The following is a 20,053-nucleotide window of genomic DNA, read 5'->3' on the forward strand; positions in this document are numbered from 1 at the left end:
ACTTTTCAACAGAAAAAGAACTGCTCTGACAGTAATCATTACAGATTAGTTTAGAGCATATCCAAGGTCATTGTAACTTGACTCTGCTAATACATGGAATTAAAGTTTGTTTCTAGATGGATTCTTCACACTTTCTTGAAGAGAATTCTCTATCACTCAAAATTTGATTTGGAAAAAATATTCTTAGCTTTGAGGCACAGACATTCCAAGGGCTACCTGGTAAATTTTCCTTACTTTCTTTCACAGTAAGTTTTGAATTTTTACTCCTTAGAGAATCACATTCTCCTCTCAGCTGTCCAAATGGGCAAGAAAAGGGAGAGGGGGGATAAAAAACATCAATATCACAACTTGCTACTTAAAAATCTAGTGTAGCTCTGCTCAGAACGACCTTAGTAGAAAGAGTACTTAAAATACCAGATGCACGCAAGTACATTGTTATGCAGCTAAAAGGCAGAAGCACAAATGTGAGACATGCTCTATAGGTCCCAACCATAAATAAAATATTGTTCACATTTTCAGTGTTTTAGTTGCTGATCCTACATTGGCAGGATCTCAACCTGCTGGAAATTATGATTCATTGTGTACCTCTGCAATAAAAACAAGTTTTATGACATGCTTTCAGTAGTACTGTTTTCATCAGAGAAAAAAAGGCATGTTTAGCATGTGTATATATATTTCAAATGACAAGTACCATCAACTCAGATTACGGTGGGAGGGAGATAAGGGGTCTGAATTTTCCTCACGTGATACATAAACCCTGTCACCAGGATGCTTAACAAACAGGATTCTTCTGGAGGACTATTTGGAGACCTGAAAGTCAACTCTCAGCTTCTAGATTTTTCATGTCCTAAAGCTTCTTGGTAGAATAAATTTGAGGGGTTTGTTGTTATTTTGTTTTGTTTTTTCCAAAGGTTATCGAGATAGTGAGCTTTTACTATTTGATCAAGTATATGACTTAACACAACATTTTTGTACAGCTTAAAAATGAAGTTTAGGAAGAACTGTTGATGGGATGAGTGCAGAGAATTACCTGATTTGTTCATTCCAGCTGGCATTTTTCAAATGGAAAAAAAAAAGTTAGACAGGAAAAGAGAATTTCCATTCAGTCTTAGACTGAGGAACCTCACTCTAGGGCACAATCAGATAGACTGAAATTCCCCCCAAAAGTGACTGCAAGTCCTAGAAGAACAGTAAAGAAAGGGAAAACCTGCTCATACAAAAAGGTTTAGGAAAGGCAATTGCTAACGGAGAAAAAAGCTCCTTTACTTTTCCACATTTTAACACTACAAATAATTTCAAAACAGAAGTTTTCCTCTCTGCAAAAAGATCTGCGTATAGAGATTACGTGACTATACAACAGAATAATACCTATTCAAAACTGAATATCACAAAATTATCTTTAAATTCTGTATATGGAAATAGGCAATTTCTCTAAAAAGAAAACACATGAAATAGTTCCTCAAAAATCTAAATTAAATACTCAAAAAAATGTTAGTAAATTATTTTCAAGTGAGCAAAGTCAATGAAGTATAATCAGAACAATTTAATTTAAACAGAAAAATCTGATAGGCTCATTATCTTTGCTTTACAGAGAACAAAACATACAATATGTCCATTTAAGACTTTGTTCTGAAAGAACACAGTCCTCAACTTTATCTGAAGTTGGGATTTTATACTAAATACGTGAATGTTTAAGGAAGTCTCAACCAAATAGCTTTGATATTAGAAAAACTATCTGTGACTGGACAGTGTAAGTTGCAACACTCACCTATAAAGTGAAATGACTATTCAATGGGCATGTCTGATCATAGGAAGCTATCTAATCACTGCAGAACCTAACCCTACATGGATGACCTAACAAAGTCACACTAACACTGTATTGCAGCACTTCTACGCCATTAAATAATTCTACTAATCTAAAATGCATCCCAAATTCACAGTCCACATTGTTTTTTTTTTTTTACAGTGCAGAAGAAAGAAAACTGGAAAACAGTTAAAGAAAGAGACAGAGATCATTCCACTTCAAAATGCCAGATCATAAAACACCTTATCAAATTTTTATTTAATGATTATCACTGTTTACTTTGTATGAAAGGGTAACATTGTGCTGAGTAGGAACAAGTTTACATTTATTGACTTTATGAATTATCTAAAGAAAATTTAATCAATAGTTATGTGAAAATTTATTGCTAATTATATGCAATTAAATAATTTCATTAAATTTATTACTTAATAGGCCCCAAACCCCATTTACTTCAAAATAAAAGCAGACTATTTCTAAGACATGCCATTTATGACATCTCATCTAAGCAAGGCTTTCTACAATTTTCTTTCTGTAAACCATGATAGATTCACGCAATTAAAACTTTTTTTTTTTTAAACTGACTTTTCACTGCAGTTTGCTTGCATCCTGTGAAATTACAAAGTTCCACTACCACATAAAAGCTACATTTCTGCTCTTAAACAGTGACACTCTATTTAGGTTTTCAACAAAACAAGAAAATCTTTCAAGTTTTCCACAACTTACAAAGCCATTTAAGGTAGTGTTTTATCTGCGATGTTTTGTTTTGTTTTTTAATTCTAAGGTTATATCTAAGACTAGGCATTACTGTTAACTAGTCAGTATGTGCAATATACCTTATGAACAAACTTTATTAATTGTGCCTAATTATTGCAGGCAACCAAACTTACTTTCTACATGTGACCTCTCTTCACCTAACAGCTGAAGCTCCGAAGTTCTAGTTGAATTACCATGCATTGCCATATCCACTGAGATCTTCAAAAGAATTTCATGTGCACGCTTTAAAGCTGTTACAGTAATTACTCCTTTTCACTTACTGTTTCGCATTTTTGGCCAAATTAGTCCAGCATCACACATTCAGCTTTCACTCCAGAATAAAGCTGTTCAAGCTTGTTGAACACAGACCTTCCATACTTCATAAGTAAAGCAACCAAGCCTTAATTTCTTTGGATGAATGAAATAAAATGCATTTAAGTGCTACTGGAATCATTCTATACCCTTTCATATTGTCTACTAATGTATTTTGTACATTTTCAATTTTAGAATAGTCTTTAGCATTGCTACCCGAAGGAGACAAAGATCCAGACAGATTATCAAGTCTTTCTTCTACCTTAGCTTCCTTGCCTTACTCCCCCCTTGTTATTTCTGTTTCGATATGCAAAAAAGAGCTGCTACTTAGAGAATCCTATCTGAGACTGAAGGGCTCCCACCCAAAATACTGCATTCAGTTTTGTCCCATACTTAAGAAATCTAAGGGGAAAATATTAAGCTGATAACAAAATTTTGCAAAACTAGATCTGAGGACATTTCTTTATAAAATAACAAGTATTAACAGAATTTTAGAAAAAAAAAACATGCTTCAAATATTTGTAAAAGAAAAGCTCAGACAACAGATTTAATTTTAAAAACGCCTCTTTTTCTGACATGTAAGGAATACAATAAAATTCCAAAAACCGGTGAAATAAGGACCCATGACAACAGATGCTTCACACAAAGGAATGACACGGAACAGGATAGGGCAAGCGTCTTCTGAATTTTTAACTTCCACATTACAGTTAAGGATTTTTTTTAAGTTCTACTGTAGACACTGTTAGTAAAGTGCAAGATTTGAGAGTCATAAAAAAATAAAAAAAAAGATGCAACACAAAACAACCAAAACACCAAAACCCACCACACAGAAAAATGACAAAATTCGTTTTTCTTTACTGTCACTAGGTTCATGGAAAAAAAACCAAAGCTGCCTCCAAACAGCTGAAAAAATCCTGTTAATTTTCTTCACCTCACGTCTTCCACACCAGATAAACGAGGGCATTATCACTGTTTAATACAAGTTTTAATTGAGTACTGTCACTGGTGGGAAGAAAAGTGCGGAACCACGACTTTCCATATCAAACAAAGCAGGTAATTAACAGCTATTCTGGCACAATCCCTTATCACCAAAATACACAACACTGTTAAGTTCTCTCAATGCCAATGCTTTGCTTCAACAAAGGAAAGCTGATGTTTCAGGGTCACATTCACTCCTTTAATACACAGGCATAAATTTACTGCTCAGTCAGACACCTATAATTAAACACAAGAAGAATATAATTCTAATATTCAGACAGGCTTGCATATGAGTGGGATATTTCCCCCTGTAAAGATGATTGCCTTTCATTTTTTGGTTTCAAGTAGCTACAGTTCACTTAGTTTTGATTACATAGCAATTAGATATGCAAATACAGGAGATCTAAAAAAATGCTTTTCCAAATGTCAGATTGTAAGCAATCAAGCTTATTCTTTTCTCCTGTACACACAAGCTATTCATTAAATAGCTATTGTCTTAAAAACATTCCAACAGATTGCATTTATCAGGGTTTTAGAAGCAAATAGGGGAGTGCACATTACCCAGAACATGGCTCATCAGGGAATGAAAACGATCTTACAATTAATTTAATATATACACGATAGGAGTTAACTAAGTTGCAACTAAGTATCATATTCTTTGGGCACTTTTCCCACTACTGTTATTATCAATATCTAAGCTCACGACATCTTCAAATTAACAAAAATTCATTAGTTCATATGTTTAATGATACTGTATTGGTAATAAATTTCACAGCTAAAGTTGCTAATTACTGAGTATCAATAATTTTGACATTGTCTATTGAAAATATGTTCATGTAAAGAAAGTAACTATGAAACCACGCGGTCAGTATAATTTTGGCAAGAATAGCTATTTTGAACACCCCTTTTCTGAGGGCCCACAGACATATTCTATTAGAAGTGCAGAGTTACAATTTCATGTAAATGGATCACATATATGAGCTCGGTTCTTTGTGACACATTTCACAGGGCCTCTAGAAGCACCCACAGTTTCAGAGATCCACTGATCACAGGTTAAAATGATGGGAAAGGATGTTTGGCAGCAGCTCTGAAGAGCCTGGAAAAGCAGAACTACTGCAATATTAGATGGATAAGTCTATAAAATATTGTTACCCACAACTATGATCTACCAGCTTGTTCTTGCAGAACTCTAAAGAAGCAGGAATAAAATGGGATTGGGGCAGGGGCTGGTCGGTCGTTTCTCTAAATGATCACAAAATTCTCCTCCAAGCAAATGGGAGGGGAAAAGAGATCCCTAAAAGCAAGCCTGTGTTTTCAGTGACTCAGCCGTGAGGAAATGCACACTAACAAAGGAAGCTGAAACAGTTCTTTCCTAAGGCTTAGCTTTCAAGCCAAGTAACTGAAGTAAATAAAATGCTTTCCTAGTTGATTCCATGATTGCCAATCACCCTTCAAGATGTCTCTCGCAGGAGCACGGATCCTTTTTCAAGGTCAGGAGAGCAGCAAAAATTACAACAGATGCCTGATTCAGAGGTCTGCTTAAAAACCTGAAAAAAAAACAGTTTAACTCTGAAGCCCAGCTGTAGGGCCTGAAATGTTCTGGAAACTCAGATCCAAAGAAAAGCTGGAAAGGCTTTTTTACAAGAACTGACATTTATGAGCTAACAGATGAATGCGCGTGACAAATTATTTGACATTTTGAGGGTCTTCAAATTTGCTTCATTTTTTTCCTGCGAAATGTTCGACTTGATTTTATCTTTCCCTCCTCTTGCAATAAGGGAGCCTTATTTAACCAGCCAGTAAGGCAAGACTCATTGCCTGTCGGCTTGCTGTTGCTGTCCATGCAATGTTTATATCCCTTGTGTTGCTTCTTCCCTAAGGGTCACTATAAACAACCGTTTGAGCAGCAAACGGAACCTGCGTATTTGAACTCCTACCCACTACAGCCTGACATAAAGACGGATACTGCTGACAGGGGAACCCAAATATTTCCTCCCCTGCAAAAACTCCCCTATCTATTATGTGCTTCTCCCAAGGAAGACACTGGAAAAATCCTGTATCTACTACTGTGAAAGACCAGGATCCAAAAAGCATAGCCAAAATGCCAGGTTCTTGGCAGTTTCTTTATGTGGCAAGATTGCTGGTACAACATTTAGTCAAATTTACTATATGTCGTACTCCAACTTGCAAAACCAGCCAATTGAAAGGGGTTTTAAGAGGAACACAAGTAATAGGCCAAATATGATTAATTTTAAACCATTACAGTTTATTCTACCTGGTAGATTCTTCTACTATAAGTCAGGAAACATGTATTCAATTAGACCGCAAATAATAGGCCTGAAGCCTGCAGTAACCAAGTAAAATCAGACCTCCTTAAGAGAACTGAAACACATAATCAATAAGAAGTATGTTCTTCTCTTCAAAACATTTGTTTCTTCAGGTTTATATGGAAGATATGGCAAATTCAAAGTATCAAATTTTTCTTAGAAATGGCAAAGTGTTTTGTTTTGGTTGTTTGGTTTTTTTGTTGGTTTTTTTTGGGTTTGTTTTTTTTTTTAAGGGAAGGTTAATTTTACTACCAAATTAACTATCCCAAAAAGGTGTATTTCGAGCCAGATTGAACTTTTCATTTAAAAGGCTAGATACTGAAAAATTCCACTATTCGGGCTGCAAAAAACAATTTTGGCATTTGCAATATCCTTGTCTCCTCACCAAATATTGACTAATTTTCGGATGAGTTTCAGTATTTTAAACTGCATTAATACCTATAAAATTTATCACTTATTTTGGCTTCTAACACAGCTTTTCTTGAGACCTTTTCTGATTAATTCTGTTATGAGTCAGCATGAGTTAACAGATTTACAGTCTGGGTCTTTTTGTCAGGCAAAATTTTAAGTGAACATTCAATTGCAGTGTTACCAACTTGAAACATAAATGATTGTTTCAAAGCCACCTCAAAGACTGCTTTGGTCATTTGAAGCTCACTAACTCACTAGATGGAGAGTGAATACAACATGATATTATCAACACAAAACAACCTATAGTTTTCTCCATAAAAATTCATTCAGAATCTTACATTTCTTTGTCAACTACTAGCTTTTAGTTCTGCAAATTATATATTACAGTATGTTTTGTCAGTTCAGCAAGCTATTTAAAACAAAATACACCCCAAGATCCCCAGCAACCTAAAAATTAAATTCCCTTGAATACCTACGGTTGTAAATATCTGGGGCATTTGAAATCAATAGTACTGTATCTCAAGTGGCTCCCAAATAATTCCATCAAGTGGATCATTTAAATCAGTCAGGTACTCCAGGTGGATTCAGACAGTTGGCTAAATGTGGTTTGTCATTCCATTTGGCAACATCTGATTGCCAGGGAAGCATTAATCGTTTCTATATGGCTGCAGGACTAAACATCTAGATAACCACTTATAAAGATACTCCAAACTGTATACAAGTAGTGACAGAGTTTGTATTAATGTGCTAGGGGGTCCAATCTTTCAAAAAAATGCTCCTTCCTTATTCAAAACAAACATGCAATTGCTGAAGTGAACACAGAATGGACGAGGTGCTGTCAGCACTTCTTTCCTTACACTTTCAAGTACCACCACGGCAGAAACTCTAAGGACCAATAAATTAAGGTACATAATCACATTTATTAAGAAAAAAAAAAAAAAAGTTTATCTAGGCCCAAATGTCAGTATTTGTCATCCAGAATTTAAAGATCCTATTCATAGAAAAGGAACCGGCACTTTGATATGTAGAAACATGGGAGCTGGAGGAGAAAAAATACTGAAAAATAGGAGACCATGTCCATGCTTTGGACATGATTTTGGGAACAGTTCCCATAGTTCCAGACTGCAGAGATGATACACGTACAACACTCATACTATATCAAGAGAGGAGAGGAGAACAGAAAGACCAGTTTTCAGCTTTTTATTCATAATACTGGGGTCTGATTTTGATGGCTATTGAGCTGGAAGAAGTTTTCTTAAGATAAATTGCTATCAACAGTGCTAAAAGAAAAAAAAATTCCAAAGAAAACCACCACAATACCAACTACACTCAAAGAAAGTAATTTAAAAAAACCCCTCCAAATAATTAAACAACCCCACACCAGAACATCCAATTCCTTTTTGCCTCCATGGAATGTTACCCTCACTGGAAGCAGTCACACCAACCTCGTGCCATGACACATGGTCAGAATAGTAGAGAAAGACTGGAAATAAAGTAACACCTGAACAAGACTTACTAACCACAGAAAAAATTATTATCATAGTTTACATAATATGTATTATATCAAACATTTAGGTTATATTGCACTCACTGGCCACATGTCAGACCAAGGCATTCAATTTAACAGGCTGTTCTTTGCTTAAGAAAAAAAATTCCTTCCACTTGTGCACGGAAAAACACCACCAGTACACTTGCAAAATGATGCATAAAAGCCAGGACATTTTGGTTCATAATTGCATTGCCTGTTTTACTTCTCTCAGGAATCAAAAGGGATTTCAAGTATTGCAGTTGAGATACCAATTAATCTTAACCTCTAACTTTTACTCATTCCTCATGTCACATCTACAAATCACCTACAGAAACCTCTAGCCAAGTCTGAGGGCAACATCAGTATCTACACTCTGCATCACTTCACACTCTCCACTTCTCTTCACAAGCTACTACGTTCAGAGTTCACATTCCAGTAACTTCAAGTCAAGAGCAAATTCACCAGTCACCCTGACTCTTAGGAAATACTTTTATGATATTTTTGCTGTTGGATTTTTTCTTGCCTTTCAGATGGTCTTCTGCATGCAAAATGATTTTGGCTGTTAATTAGCTAGTAGCATGAGAAGTCTCTCATTGATTTTCTTATGCCTTATCTTCCTTGCTTGAATTACTCAATTCCCTCACTATTTTAACTCCAGTTACTATGCGCTACCTTCATGCAATATATATATATAAAAATATATATAAAAAAATTATATATATATATAAAAATATAAAAATATATATACATATAAAGTGTTGCTAGAAACCAAAACAAGTTTAGTGCACTTTCATGGCATCTTATCATATTTTCAGGGGATAAATGAAGCACCATAGACATTAATCCTCCATTTATTATAATGATTTATAAAGGACATGACCCTTCAGAAGGAGGTCAGCAAGGATGAAGATAGAAAAAGACAGCCAGAGAAGATCTCCCTAGAGAACTCAGAGGAACCATGTCAAAGCAAGGAAAATTAATATAACTTATGAAACAAGGGAGAAGTTTGTGAAAGAGGACCAAAAAGAAAAAAAGTTCCCCTAGTTCAAAACAAAAGGAATAAAAACATTAAGAGAGAGATTCATGATCCTACAAAGACTCAAGAAGAAAAAAAATCTCCCATAGCTCTTGCTATGAAAATATAACTGCTCCGTAAATTATTTTAAATTGTTCTCTACACTACCATGGATATGTTCATTCCCCAGAAATATTAGTTTGTCACACATGAAAATATCCTGGTGCTTCCCAGTAACTCTGTGGCAAATTCATGACATTTTTGTACCAACTAGACACCTCCTTCCTGGACTGTCTCCACCCATTCTCTTCAAGTTTTCTACATAATTCTGTAACATCTTCTAATGAAACCAACCAAAAATTTGATATTCTCATTGTTTTCTTACAGCCAAAGTCTTCCTGTTACTTCAGCTGCCAGTTATTCCATTCTGTCAGGCACATGAGAGCTATTGCCTTGAATGAAGTCACTCTTTTGCAGATTTGACTTTCAACACCAAAAACCAGCCTAATTTTTTTTTTTTTTTTTTTTTTTTTTTCATTTCAGGCCATTATGGTTAGAGGACAAGGTTCTCGTTGTCTTGTAGGAATATACTATTGAATTGATTTAAGAACCCAATTACAATCAAGAATTATTCAATTAACAAATTCATCAAGCAAGCATGAATACTGTATATTGTGTGTGTTCCATAGCAAGTTTGTGGCACTTAACAATCAAACCCAATAATTTACACAGAATGTCAGATTCTATTAAGTTAAACAGTCTCCAGGCAAGCTCAGCACTGGCCATTGCTAAGTTAAGTGTTCTACTGCTGTGAGAGTACAAAGTTTTCTCTAACAGAAAACAAGATTTGTGTACCTGGCCTTAACAAACATTTGAGTAAATTTTCATCCTTCCATGCAGATACTCAACACATACTTTAAACCAAGTTGTTATGAGTTTTAAATATGTGGGTTTTTAAGATAAATTCACAGTGTGCATGCACTTCAGCAAGTCCTGCATTTATCAAAACATTCCCCATTTACTGCCCAAAAAGATGTGAAAAATGTGAATAATTAGCAGACAGAAGCTGCTAATTATTCTCAGTAAATGCTAATAAAAATATGCAGCTGTCAATAAATCCCTCTCTATCTGAAAACTGTAAAGACCAACAATAAAATCTTGCAACTATAGCTAGATAAACTGTAAAGTAAGAATACTGCCCCACTGCATACCCATTAACATCTACACAGCTACTTGAATTTCATTCATATCCTTAGTATACTGTACTGTAGGCCATACCCAGCAAAAGGGCAACCTGTGATTAATAACATCTGTTTTAATCCAAGTCTAGGCAAGACAAAGGTTAACACAGAGCCAGCAGATCTGAGAAAAGTGGAAAACTGTCACCATCTAAAACCAAGTTTAAATGGCAAGCCACACAGACATTTTAGGAATTACGATTTGTGATTGTTATCATACAGTAGACTTTTCCAAGTTGAAAAGGAATCCAGTATCTTACTGCAATGAAACACTACAGATTACTTGTCGCTATCTGGAAGATAAAATAGCAGAAAATCAAATATCTCTATCTTCTAAATGTTTAATTACTAATTTAAGTATTTAGTTTCAGCAATAGTGGTATCTTATTTTGCGCTTACTCTTTGCTCCATGCAAAAATCTTCCTGTCAGTCTCAATAAAATTGCTAAATCTGACCCTAAGGAGCCATATCCAGGATGGTAAACAACAACCTGTATTCTGCCTCCCAGCATCCCCCCCAGAAATACAGAGAACCAAGAGCTGCCAAGAACTGAAACCTACTCAGAAAACACACAGGCATGCTGCTTTCCTCCCTTAATCAACAGGTTCTGCCTCCATTCCCACATTTAAGTAGACTCAATCTTCACACATGACAGGGAAATTCCCATGAGCCTCAAACTAAGTACAGTCTTTCCCACACAGAAATCCAAGCATAGTTTCACGATACTCGAACACGCTCAAAACGCAACCCTGAACACAATTCTTTTTCTGGTAAGCAAACTTATAATATCTCAGCATTAACTCTTAAGAAAGTTCAAAGAAATCCAGCCATATACCAAACATTAAACCATCCACTGAAGGGCAGCCCGATAGGTTAACGTCATAGCATAGAAAAATCTAGAATCCGGAAGGAGTTTAGCATTGCTGATAAATGAGAACGGTGGTAAAGTCTGCAAAACCACTAGTTGTCCTTCACAGAACATCATGAAAATAGGGAAATATCTCTGCATCTATCCATCATTTGTGGAATCTCGCAAGAATCGAATTCCCCATTTGAGTATTATTAGATAACACTCAACACTATTACCCCTGCAAGAGAAGATTAAAGTTTTAAGAACTCATATGACTGTACATAAGAATGCCTGTACTCTGCTAAAACAAAGTCTCGCCTGGTTCAGTAACTTGTCTCTCATCTTTTTCTGCTGCATAAGTGTGGAAAAACTTTCAGGTTACTGTAGATTTTAGTTACTTAAACCATTCACTTCTTTCACTACTTTGCTAGACAAAGTAAAATGTCGATAGATGTCTGCAGACGATTTTGTGAATACCTCAGAACAATTCAGTACGAATTGTCCCCCAAGCCTTTCAAAACTTCTATTCAAATGCAAGATACAAACAGCTGTGAGCTGTAGCCTAGTCAACTTTTTATAACACAATTAACACACTCTGTGCTTCCCACCTAACAAAAGCTTAGGAGTAATTTTGCAGAAAGACAGTTTCTACCATGGTACAGATTAAGATGAGTCAATCACCGTTCAACAGACATAGAATTTTAATTTATAAAATAGTCTTGTTTACACACAGATGTTCAAGCAATGATTTAAGATTCCTTTGATACATCCTTTCTCCACTACACTTCATGCTACTTTTCTCCAATTTCAAGATAACCTAGATTCTCTTGCGTCTTGATCATAAGGCTTTTTGCTCACAGGGAACTGACAGGAAAGACAAATAAAAGGAAAGCAAGGTATAATACAGGCTGTTTTCTACTAGCGTGGCTTTGATTACACTCCTCCAGTCTACAGCTTCCAGTGTCTTTACCAAGATACTTCTTTAATACCATTAAGTCAATTATTTCCATATCTAATTAGCTCAATAACCAGTTAGCTATTTACCAATTTAACTGCTCTCAGAACAAAATGATATATAACCAAGTCTTGCTGTCAAAGTTGATCATAGCCAAAGGCCTTAGCTATTTTTCAAGTTACATAGGAGAACATGTCTTAACAGTGTTAAAATCTGCACAAAGCTGCAATTTTGTATTGAGCACATGGAGAAATATATCCAATACATACTGGATATATTCAGCATGTAGCCAGTAAAAAGCAAAAGTATGCATGAAACAAACCTATTTAAAAGATGCATGGTATCCGATACATATCAGTAATATTTTCTGAAAGACTAATATTGCTTTGCAATAATACTTCAGGCCCTCAGGCACCTGAATTTTTCTGTCCTTCAAAATAAAATCATTCTGATCTTGAAAGTAAGAGTGTTCCTCATACTGTTAAGTGAAACACTTTTGCAATAAATTACTTCAAAGAAGAAACGTTTGTCAAATCTTATATAAAACTTAAGGAAAACATTATTTTCTTGTAAAATTCAAGAATTGAACAATTCTCTACATAGAAGCTCAACATGAGCCAGCAATGTGTGCTTGCAGTCCAGAAGGCTAACCGCATAATGTGCTGCATCGAAAGCAGCGTGGCCAGCAGGTCAAGGGAGGTGATTCTGCCCCTCTGCTCTGGCGAGACCCCCACCTGGAGTACTGGGTCCAGCACTAGAGGACCTAACATAAGAAGGACATGAGCCTGTTCGAGCACGTCCAGAGGAGGGCCACAAAGATGACAAGAGGGCTGGAGAACTTCCCCTGTGAGGACAGGGTGAGAGAGTTTGGGTTGTTCAGCCTGGAAAAGAGGAGGCTCTGGGGAGACCTTATAGCAGCCTTCCAGTACCTAAAGGGAGCCTACAGGAAAGACAGGGAAGGACTTCTTATCTGGGAGTGGAGCGATAAGATGAGGGTTAACGGTTTCAAACTGAAAGAAGGTAGATTTAGATCGGATATTAGGAAGAAAATCTTTTCTGTGAGGGTGGTGAGACACTCGAACAGGTTGCCCAGAGAAGCTCTGGATGCCCCATCCCTGGAAGTGTTCAAGGCCAGGCTGGATGGGGCTTTGAGCAACCTGGTCTAGTGGGAGGTGTCCCTGCCCACGGCAGGGGGGTTGGAACTAGATGATCTTTAAGGTCCCTTCCAACTCTAACCATTCTATGATTCATTTCAACATATGTGTCATCACAATAGCTTTATTATCTGTTCACACATAGTACTTTTCACAGAATGTAAAAGATGAGCATCCTATAATCAGGGTAGCAATAACAGGGCTTGTTTAAGACGACGCACTGCAAAGTACGTGTTATTTAATGTCAGTAACTTCACTTTATAAGCTAAGACTTTCCATTGGAAATCAAAGTGTATCTGATGGTATTTCAGAGATGAAGAGGTATTAAAATATTACAAATATATATTACTTTAATTCTATACAGCATGTAAATGTATCACGAGACAGTTACATTTTTTCACCTTAATCTTTTCCTCAAGCTTTGTGTAGGTAACAAGGATAATTTTTTAATTCCCTTATAGCCTTACCATAAAAAAGCAAAACAAAACTGGAGAATCCAAAGAAATGGAATTATCTATTTACCATGACAACTCTGCACCAGCCAAAGAGAAAGACTGGTACTAACCGAGAGCCTGTCTTTCATGAAACCTTATATAATTTCTGCTTGCAAGATGAACAGTGATGTAGGAAAAAGTAAACTGTAGGTCAGGAACCACAAATCAGTTCAAACAATCTAATGCAAAGCAAAGCGCAACAGATTTCAAGCTGTTGCAGTGGCTGAAGGCAGAGTTCTTCAAATTTACAATTGCATAGCTGCCTGTCTTCCTCTTTGAAATAACCAATTGTAAGAAAAAAAAAAAGTGTATCATAATGAGATGCCTCCTCATGATGCCCTCTCCTCACACACTATTCTAGAGGAGATTCTTGATTAAAAGCAGGAAGAAGTGGGAAAAAAACAATGTAGATGACCAAGACTGCCACAAGCCAGCAGCCTGATGCAGTAAGGCTGCCTGCGCCTCTAAGTGACATAATGACAGTCAGCATGTTCAAGAGCACAGAGCTGACTGACTCCCTATGGGTGTGTCTATGTCTGTTTTATGGAATTCACGTAAGACAAGGGAGATGACAAAAAACAATGTTTTGCTTATCCATCATTGGACAGTAATCCCTTTTATTAAGCAGTATTCTTTGATTAGTGTGAAAATTGCTAGTTTTCCTCACTACCTAATGAGAGGTGCATTCAGACAAAGCAAAAAATGCCTTGGTCTTATTAAAGTTACACATTAATTAGCTTTTGATGAATGTCTGTAACCCCTCTCCCCTCCCCAATAATCTCCTTCAAGTACCTCCAGGCTCTAATCACAATATTCTCAGTAATTAAGGTTTTGATTTTAAATTTGTCTAAAGCTGCCTAGAGAGATGTTCTGATTACCAGCTGAGCCTCAGATACAAATGATTTGAGGATTTCCCTTGCTTTCTGGGGGAAATTTGTCATCAAGTTTCAAGATTTGATGCTACTTCAAGTCATTTGGCCATATGACAAAGATTTCTAATTCATTACTTCTGTTCATAGGCTCACACAGGAGAGTAACATTTTCTACAGAGCAAATCAGGATGGTTTATTTTCCAGCGTGCCAGTCTTTGTATGTTCTCTTGGATTCTACAACAACTAGCAAGGTAGGAAGAGAAAAGTAGACAGTTAGTTTGCTCTAGGAGATGGTATTTAGTACCATGCAGCTGTCACATTACAGGTTGACAGATTGGTATAGTAATTAATTCCTTCCTACATCCAATAAGGTTTCTTTTATAACTAGCACTGGCCAATCAGGTTTGCAGATATGAAGTATACTTACAAAATATACATACAAGTTAACCTGCATTTCTTATATCCTCCAAATTTCAAAGCAATTCAGTCAAAAACTGGAAAAATCTTGAATACTCACTTTTCTAAATAATGTTGACTCCAGATAAAAGGAATGGGGTTTAAAAAACAATTAGTGTAACCTAACCTTCCATGAGAGAATACTATTACTTCTGTATTTTACACTTTGAAGTGCACTAGCATTTTGAAATAGAACCTGTGAAGAGAGAACCCCCTTGAGAAAATAAAAGGTGGTTATCATTAAAAGGCACTGACTGCCAAGGAAGCTGGTCACCTTGTACTGCAAGTCTATGGAATTCATCTGTAAGTATAATTGATCAGGAAAAGAGGCAAGAGCCAATAGCAGGAAGTGTCCTTCCTCCCAAACTGATAAATGTCACTCCTTCTTACTTTAGTCTGTAATCATCATGTCTTGAATACAGCTTCCAAATCTTAATATTTAAAAGAAACATCTTATTGGGATGAATCACAAACTGCATCACAATAAATGTTTATTAAATTCTTCCTACTGCAGCAACAATGGTATAGCAACAGAAAAGGCCAACCTGAAAAAGATAAACTACTGACTAATACCAATCACCTCAAGAGAGCAAAAGAGCTATAGAAATATTAGGAATGGATGGCATGAAAATAGGTTTTATCAAGAAAATTATTTGGCACTCAACACTGGTTTACAACCAATATTATACTATCTGGTATTCAAATATATTATACTATTATACCATTCAAATATATGAAACTATTTAATGTTCAACACTAACTGTAGTATTATCTCATGAAATCATCAATGGTCAAGTGCTCTGTGCTCCAAAAACATCAGACAACAGACAACTTAGAAAAGGTAATGGGCATTAAAGCACTGCCTGGATCAGTTTGTTTACAGGGAAATGGGTCTCTTCAGAAGAAAAATTGAGGCCTCAGATGCACGTTTTTTTCTTTCTTTTTACACTAATGTAGCTGCTTGCAAGTATAGCTATTGTTAACACAACTAAGCATGCTTTTCACACAGCAAAGCCAATCTGCAAAACTTTAAAGGCTGTATCAAAGCATCATTGTTAATGACTATCTTAAATATACATACGTTCGCTACTAACAGTGAGAGGTTATTTCTGGACCATTAAGCTTGGGGTCTCAATCTATACTTATAAGCTTTCTGAAGAATAGATGCCTAAATGTTTTAGCTTATGGTATCTATGAACATAAATGAACCAGAACTAATATTTCTATTCAGAAAAAAAGTTACATAACCGAAGTTCTGATGAACTACCCCAAACTAGAATTACCATTCCTAAAAGAAAGAGGAAGCAGCAATAAACTTAAATTCTGCCCATAAATGAAGAACTGTATTATTGCTAAAAACACAGTGTCTTTTAAATGGGAAAAAGGCTGAATGAACTTTTAAGAACTCACTCTTTTTTTTAAGGTAGCTTTCAAGAGTAGATCAAATAGTCTTCTCTTCTAACAACTAGGTGAAGTTTGAAAACTCTTAAAGGGAGGCAATATTTTCATTAAATCTCCTGCCCCAGGCAATTTTTTTAAAATAATATGACAGAATACACAAAAATCTGACTACTATGTTAATAGTCATGTAAGAAAGGCAGGTATTGCTTTTGCAGAGGAGAAAAGCCGTTTCCATCAGAGGTGACATGATAAGGGAATGACTAAGACAAAGAGGCTCCAGCAAAGCCTTGTAGAACATCTCTTATCACACAGACACAAGGACAAACTGATTCCTACTGGATTAGTGTCTAGAAGGGTGGTCAAACATTTAACCAGGGCCAATGACATTAAGCAATTTTTTTGTTACCAAAAAGGAAGGAAATAAACTAGTCAGATAATCTCTTTAGGTGTAGCATAAAGAGAAGTAAACAGAGGCAGGACATGCAGGAAGAATTTTAGGCACCTAGGACAGACTGTGAACCCTGGAGTACCCAACCAATGGGAAACAGGGGAGGGAAAAATTCGGCCGGGATTAGGGAATAAAAAGGTGTGTTTCAAGAACTGAAAGCGTGCCTACTTGCTAGGTCACCCGCTCTTGCAAGAACATGAATAAAAATGTGCTTCACAGAGGATTCTGCCTGAGCCTATTTCATTCGGACCGGAACTTGTTTCTCACAGTCACAAACATCGCTATGTAATTAAGTTTGTTCGCATACTGGCAACGATACACTTCGTTTCAAAGTATAGCATCTACACCCACACAATTTGGTACATCAGGTGAAGCATGCTGAAATTGTAATACTCAGAAATTTTAATGTTTCCTACCACCCCCCAGTTATAGAAAAACTGTATTTCAAAATCCTGTCCAAAAATATCAACTCTACAAATTCTATTTATCAATTTACAGTTTAAAACTCCCTAACAGTAGGGCCCATTTATATGTTAAATGTACCTCAAGCCAAGAGACAGAAAGAATTCAGGACATAAACTATAATGTTTTAAAAAAAGAAACCTTCATAAATCAAGCATTTAAGACAATATCACCTTTTTATTTCTACAGAACCTAGACAACAAAAAACTCTCTAGGTTATAATAGATCTTAGCTCAAAAACTGGCAATCTAAACATCCAAAAGAGCTATAGGTAGAATAAGAGAAAGGGTGGTGACAGAATTACAGCAGACTATGAAAACAAGAGGTATCAAATGAAGTTTGAAAGCGACAGAGGCATAAACTCTGGGAAGGCTGAGATTTTTAACTGGGCAAACACTATTTTAACTGTTAGTTGCTCCATATGTATCAATAGAATGTATTATGTGGCTGATCTGATAAGGAAAAGAGGGGGTTTTCTAACTAAAGAACCAAAAGAAATAATACTTATGGCAACAAATTGGAAAAGAGTACTCTTAAGTACACATTTCAAAACTGTTGTGGAGATGCTGGTGTATCTTCAGCAGTAGCAACCAGATGTGGAGGGAAATAGCTAGAAAGTAAACCTTCAAAAATAAATTAGTTCCAGCAGTTACCACCAGAGCAACTTGATATTTGGGATGGCTCTGTCCTGAATAGTGCAGTTTCCCCTATATATACAGGCAGAGCACGTACGTTTACAGGACAGGGCAAGGAACAGCCACTCCACCGAAACACAAAACAAATCCAGAAACACAGTGCTTCTTGGTTCACTCAGAGAGAATTCCCTGCCATATGAATGTTTAATGTTCACATTAAACATTTTTTCCAATCCACACTACTTGCACAAATCACTACTTTGGTATTTCAATACGAGAAAGTTTTTAAGAATACCTTTAAGGTTAACAGCTCTTCCTTAGAAAAATATATTTAACTTCAATTTTTACCTTTACCTTGTGAAACATGACACAATTAGAAGTTAGTTATTACTGTAATTGCTAGTTAGACTCCCCACTTGACCATCATGGAGCATGCACATTTAACTTCTTTAGGGCAGGTTGTGTTATTTACCAAGTCTGTAAAAACACTAGATAACAAAAAAGCATATAGTAAGAACACAACAAATAAGAGAGACATGAGCTTACCCCCTGTTAGAAAATAAAACTACGCATCTGAAACTACACTACCTTTCAAGAGCTTACCTTCTTTTTGTCCCTCATTGAGCCCTTCCCTCGGACCATTATCTTGCATCCTGTTTCTGCCTCAAGCTGTTTAGCTGTTAGTCCCCTGGGCCCAAGGATTCTTCCAACAAAGTTAAACTGGAAAAGAAAAACCCAACATTATTTCTATAAAATCAAGTAAACAAGATTAATTTAAAATTTAACAAGATGTATTTCTGTCTTTAAAATATCATCAAGTATTTTCAGAACACTATATTGAATACCTGAAGTTAAAGAATGAGATAAGCACTATTTTCATACATTAGATGCCTATGCGACCCCTACTTTGGGGGATACAGGTTTCAGGAGAAAATAGGTTTTTAAGTTTAACATCCGGTATTCTAGGGCAGCGGTAGTCCTAATTTCCTCCTCTTTAAGTGCTCTTACAGAAACTACGAACCACCCTCTCTCACCACTAACATGACCAGACACGCTCATTAGTAGGCCAACAACGCGAGTCACATCACAGAAAGGCACAGGTTCTGGCTGCATGACCAGACATGCACACAACTTCCATGTGGTGGGACTGATGGGGTGCCAGATGTAGGTCTGTAGGCACTGAGCCTTCAGGAAAGGCCTCCACTATTCATTTGCTCCCTGCCTACAGCTAAGGAGCCCACAGAAAACATTCTTTTTCACCCTTCCATGCTGTTCTGGTGGGCTCGATCTGGACAGCACGCTGCTGACTAGCCACCCACATCTACAGGAACTCTTCTTTATCTACCCACGCCATAGTATTTCCTTCAGGGGAAAAAAAAAACAAAAACAAACAAACAAAACCCCAAAATAAACCCCAAAAAAACAAAAAAAACACCACCAACAAAAAAACAACTGAGGCTTGTTACATACTCACTTTAGGTTTCATGGGCAACATTTCTGGAAAACATTGTATTTGCCACATATATTTTTATATATATATAAAAAAATAAATATATATATATAAAATGTGTGTATGTATGTGTGTATATATATATGTATACACAGACACATGACAAAAGCACATGCTGTTTCTTAAAGTTGTATCCTTTCTTCAGTTGTGCATACAAATAGAGCAAGTATTTTATGTTTAATTGGCTAACTTCAGTATCAGCAGACTACCCCCTGCCTACACTTAACACAGTAATACCGCCATTTAGCCATACATAACATTATTTCCTAGTTATTTTCCAGGGTTTTTCCTCTTTCATTATTTTCAATCACACATTCTGGAAATTATGACATAAATAAAAAAAGCACTAAGTAAGGGTAGCAATTAAGAACATACAGCAGTACTCTGTGACAACTACAGCGCAAAGATGAATTGCCAGGCTCAAAGGATACATAAACCTAGAAATTTCAG

General features: G+C 36.2%; 1 protein-coding gene across 14 annotated transcripts in view; it reads right to left on the reverse strand.

The window, feature by feature from the left end:
* Positions 1-20,053, reverse strand: part of QKI (QKI, KH domain containing RNA binding) — a 161,774-nt gene that overhangs the window by 75,253 nt on the left and 66,468 nt on the right. For all 14 annotated transcript variants that reach the window (XR_012586171.1, XR_012586173.1, XR_012586172.1 and 11 more), the window contains exon 3: positions 18,697-18,813. Coding sequence is in view for 9 of the 14 variants with exons in the window: in XM_074580281.1 (XP_074436382.1) it covers positions 18,697-18,813 (117 nt within the window). In the remaining 5 variants the exon portion in view is untranslated. The remainder of the gene's footprint in view (positions 1-18,696; positions 18,814-20,053) is intronic.

The sequence above is a fragment of the Larus michahellis genome, chromosome 3 (assembly GCF_964199755.1).
Source record: "Larus michahellis chromosome 3, bLarMic1.1, whole genome shotgun sequence".
Classification (NCBI taxonomy): domain Eukaryota; kingdom Metazoa; phylum Chordata; class Aves; order Charadriiformes; family Laridae; genus Larus; species Larus michahellis.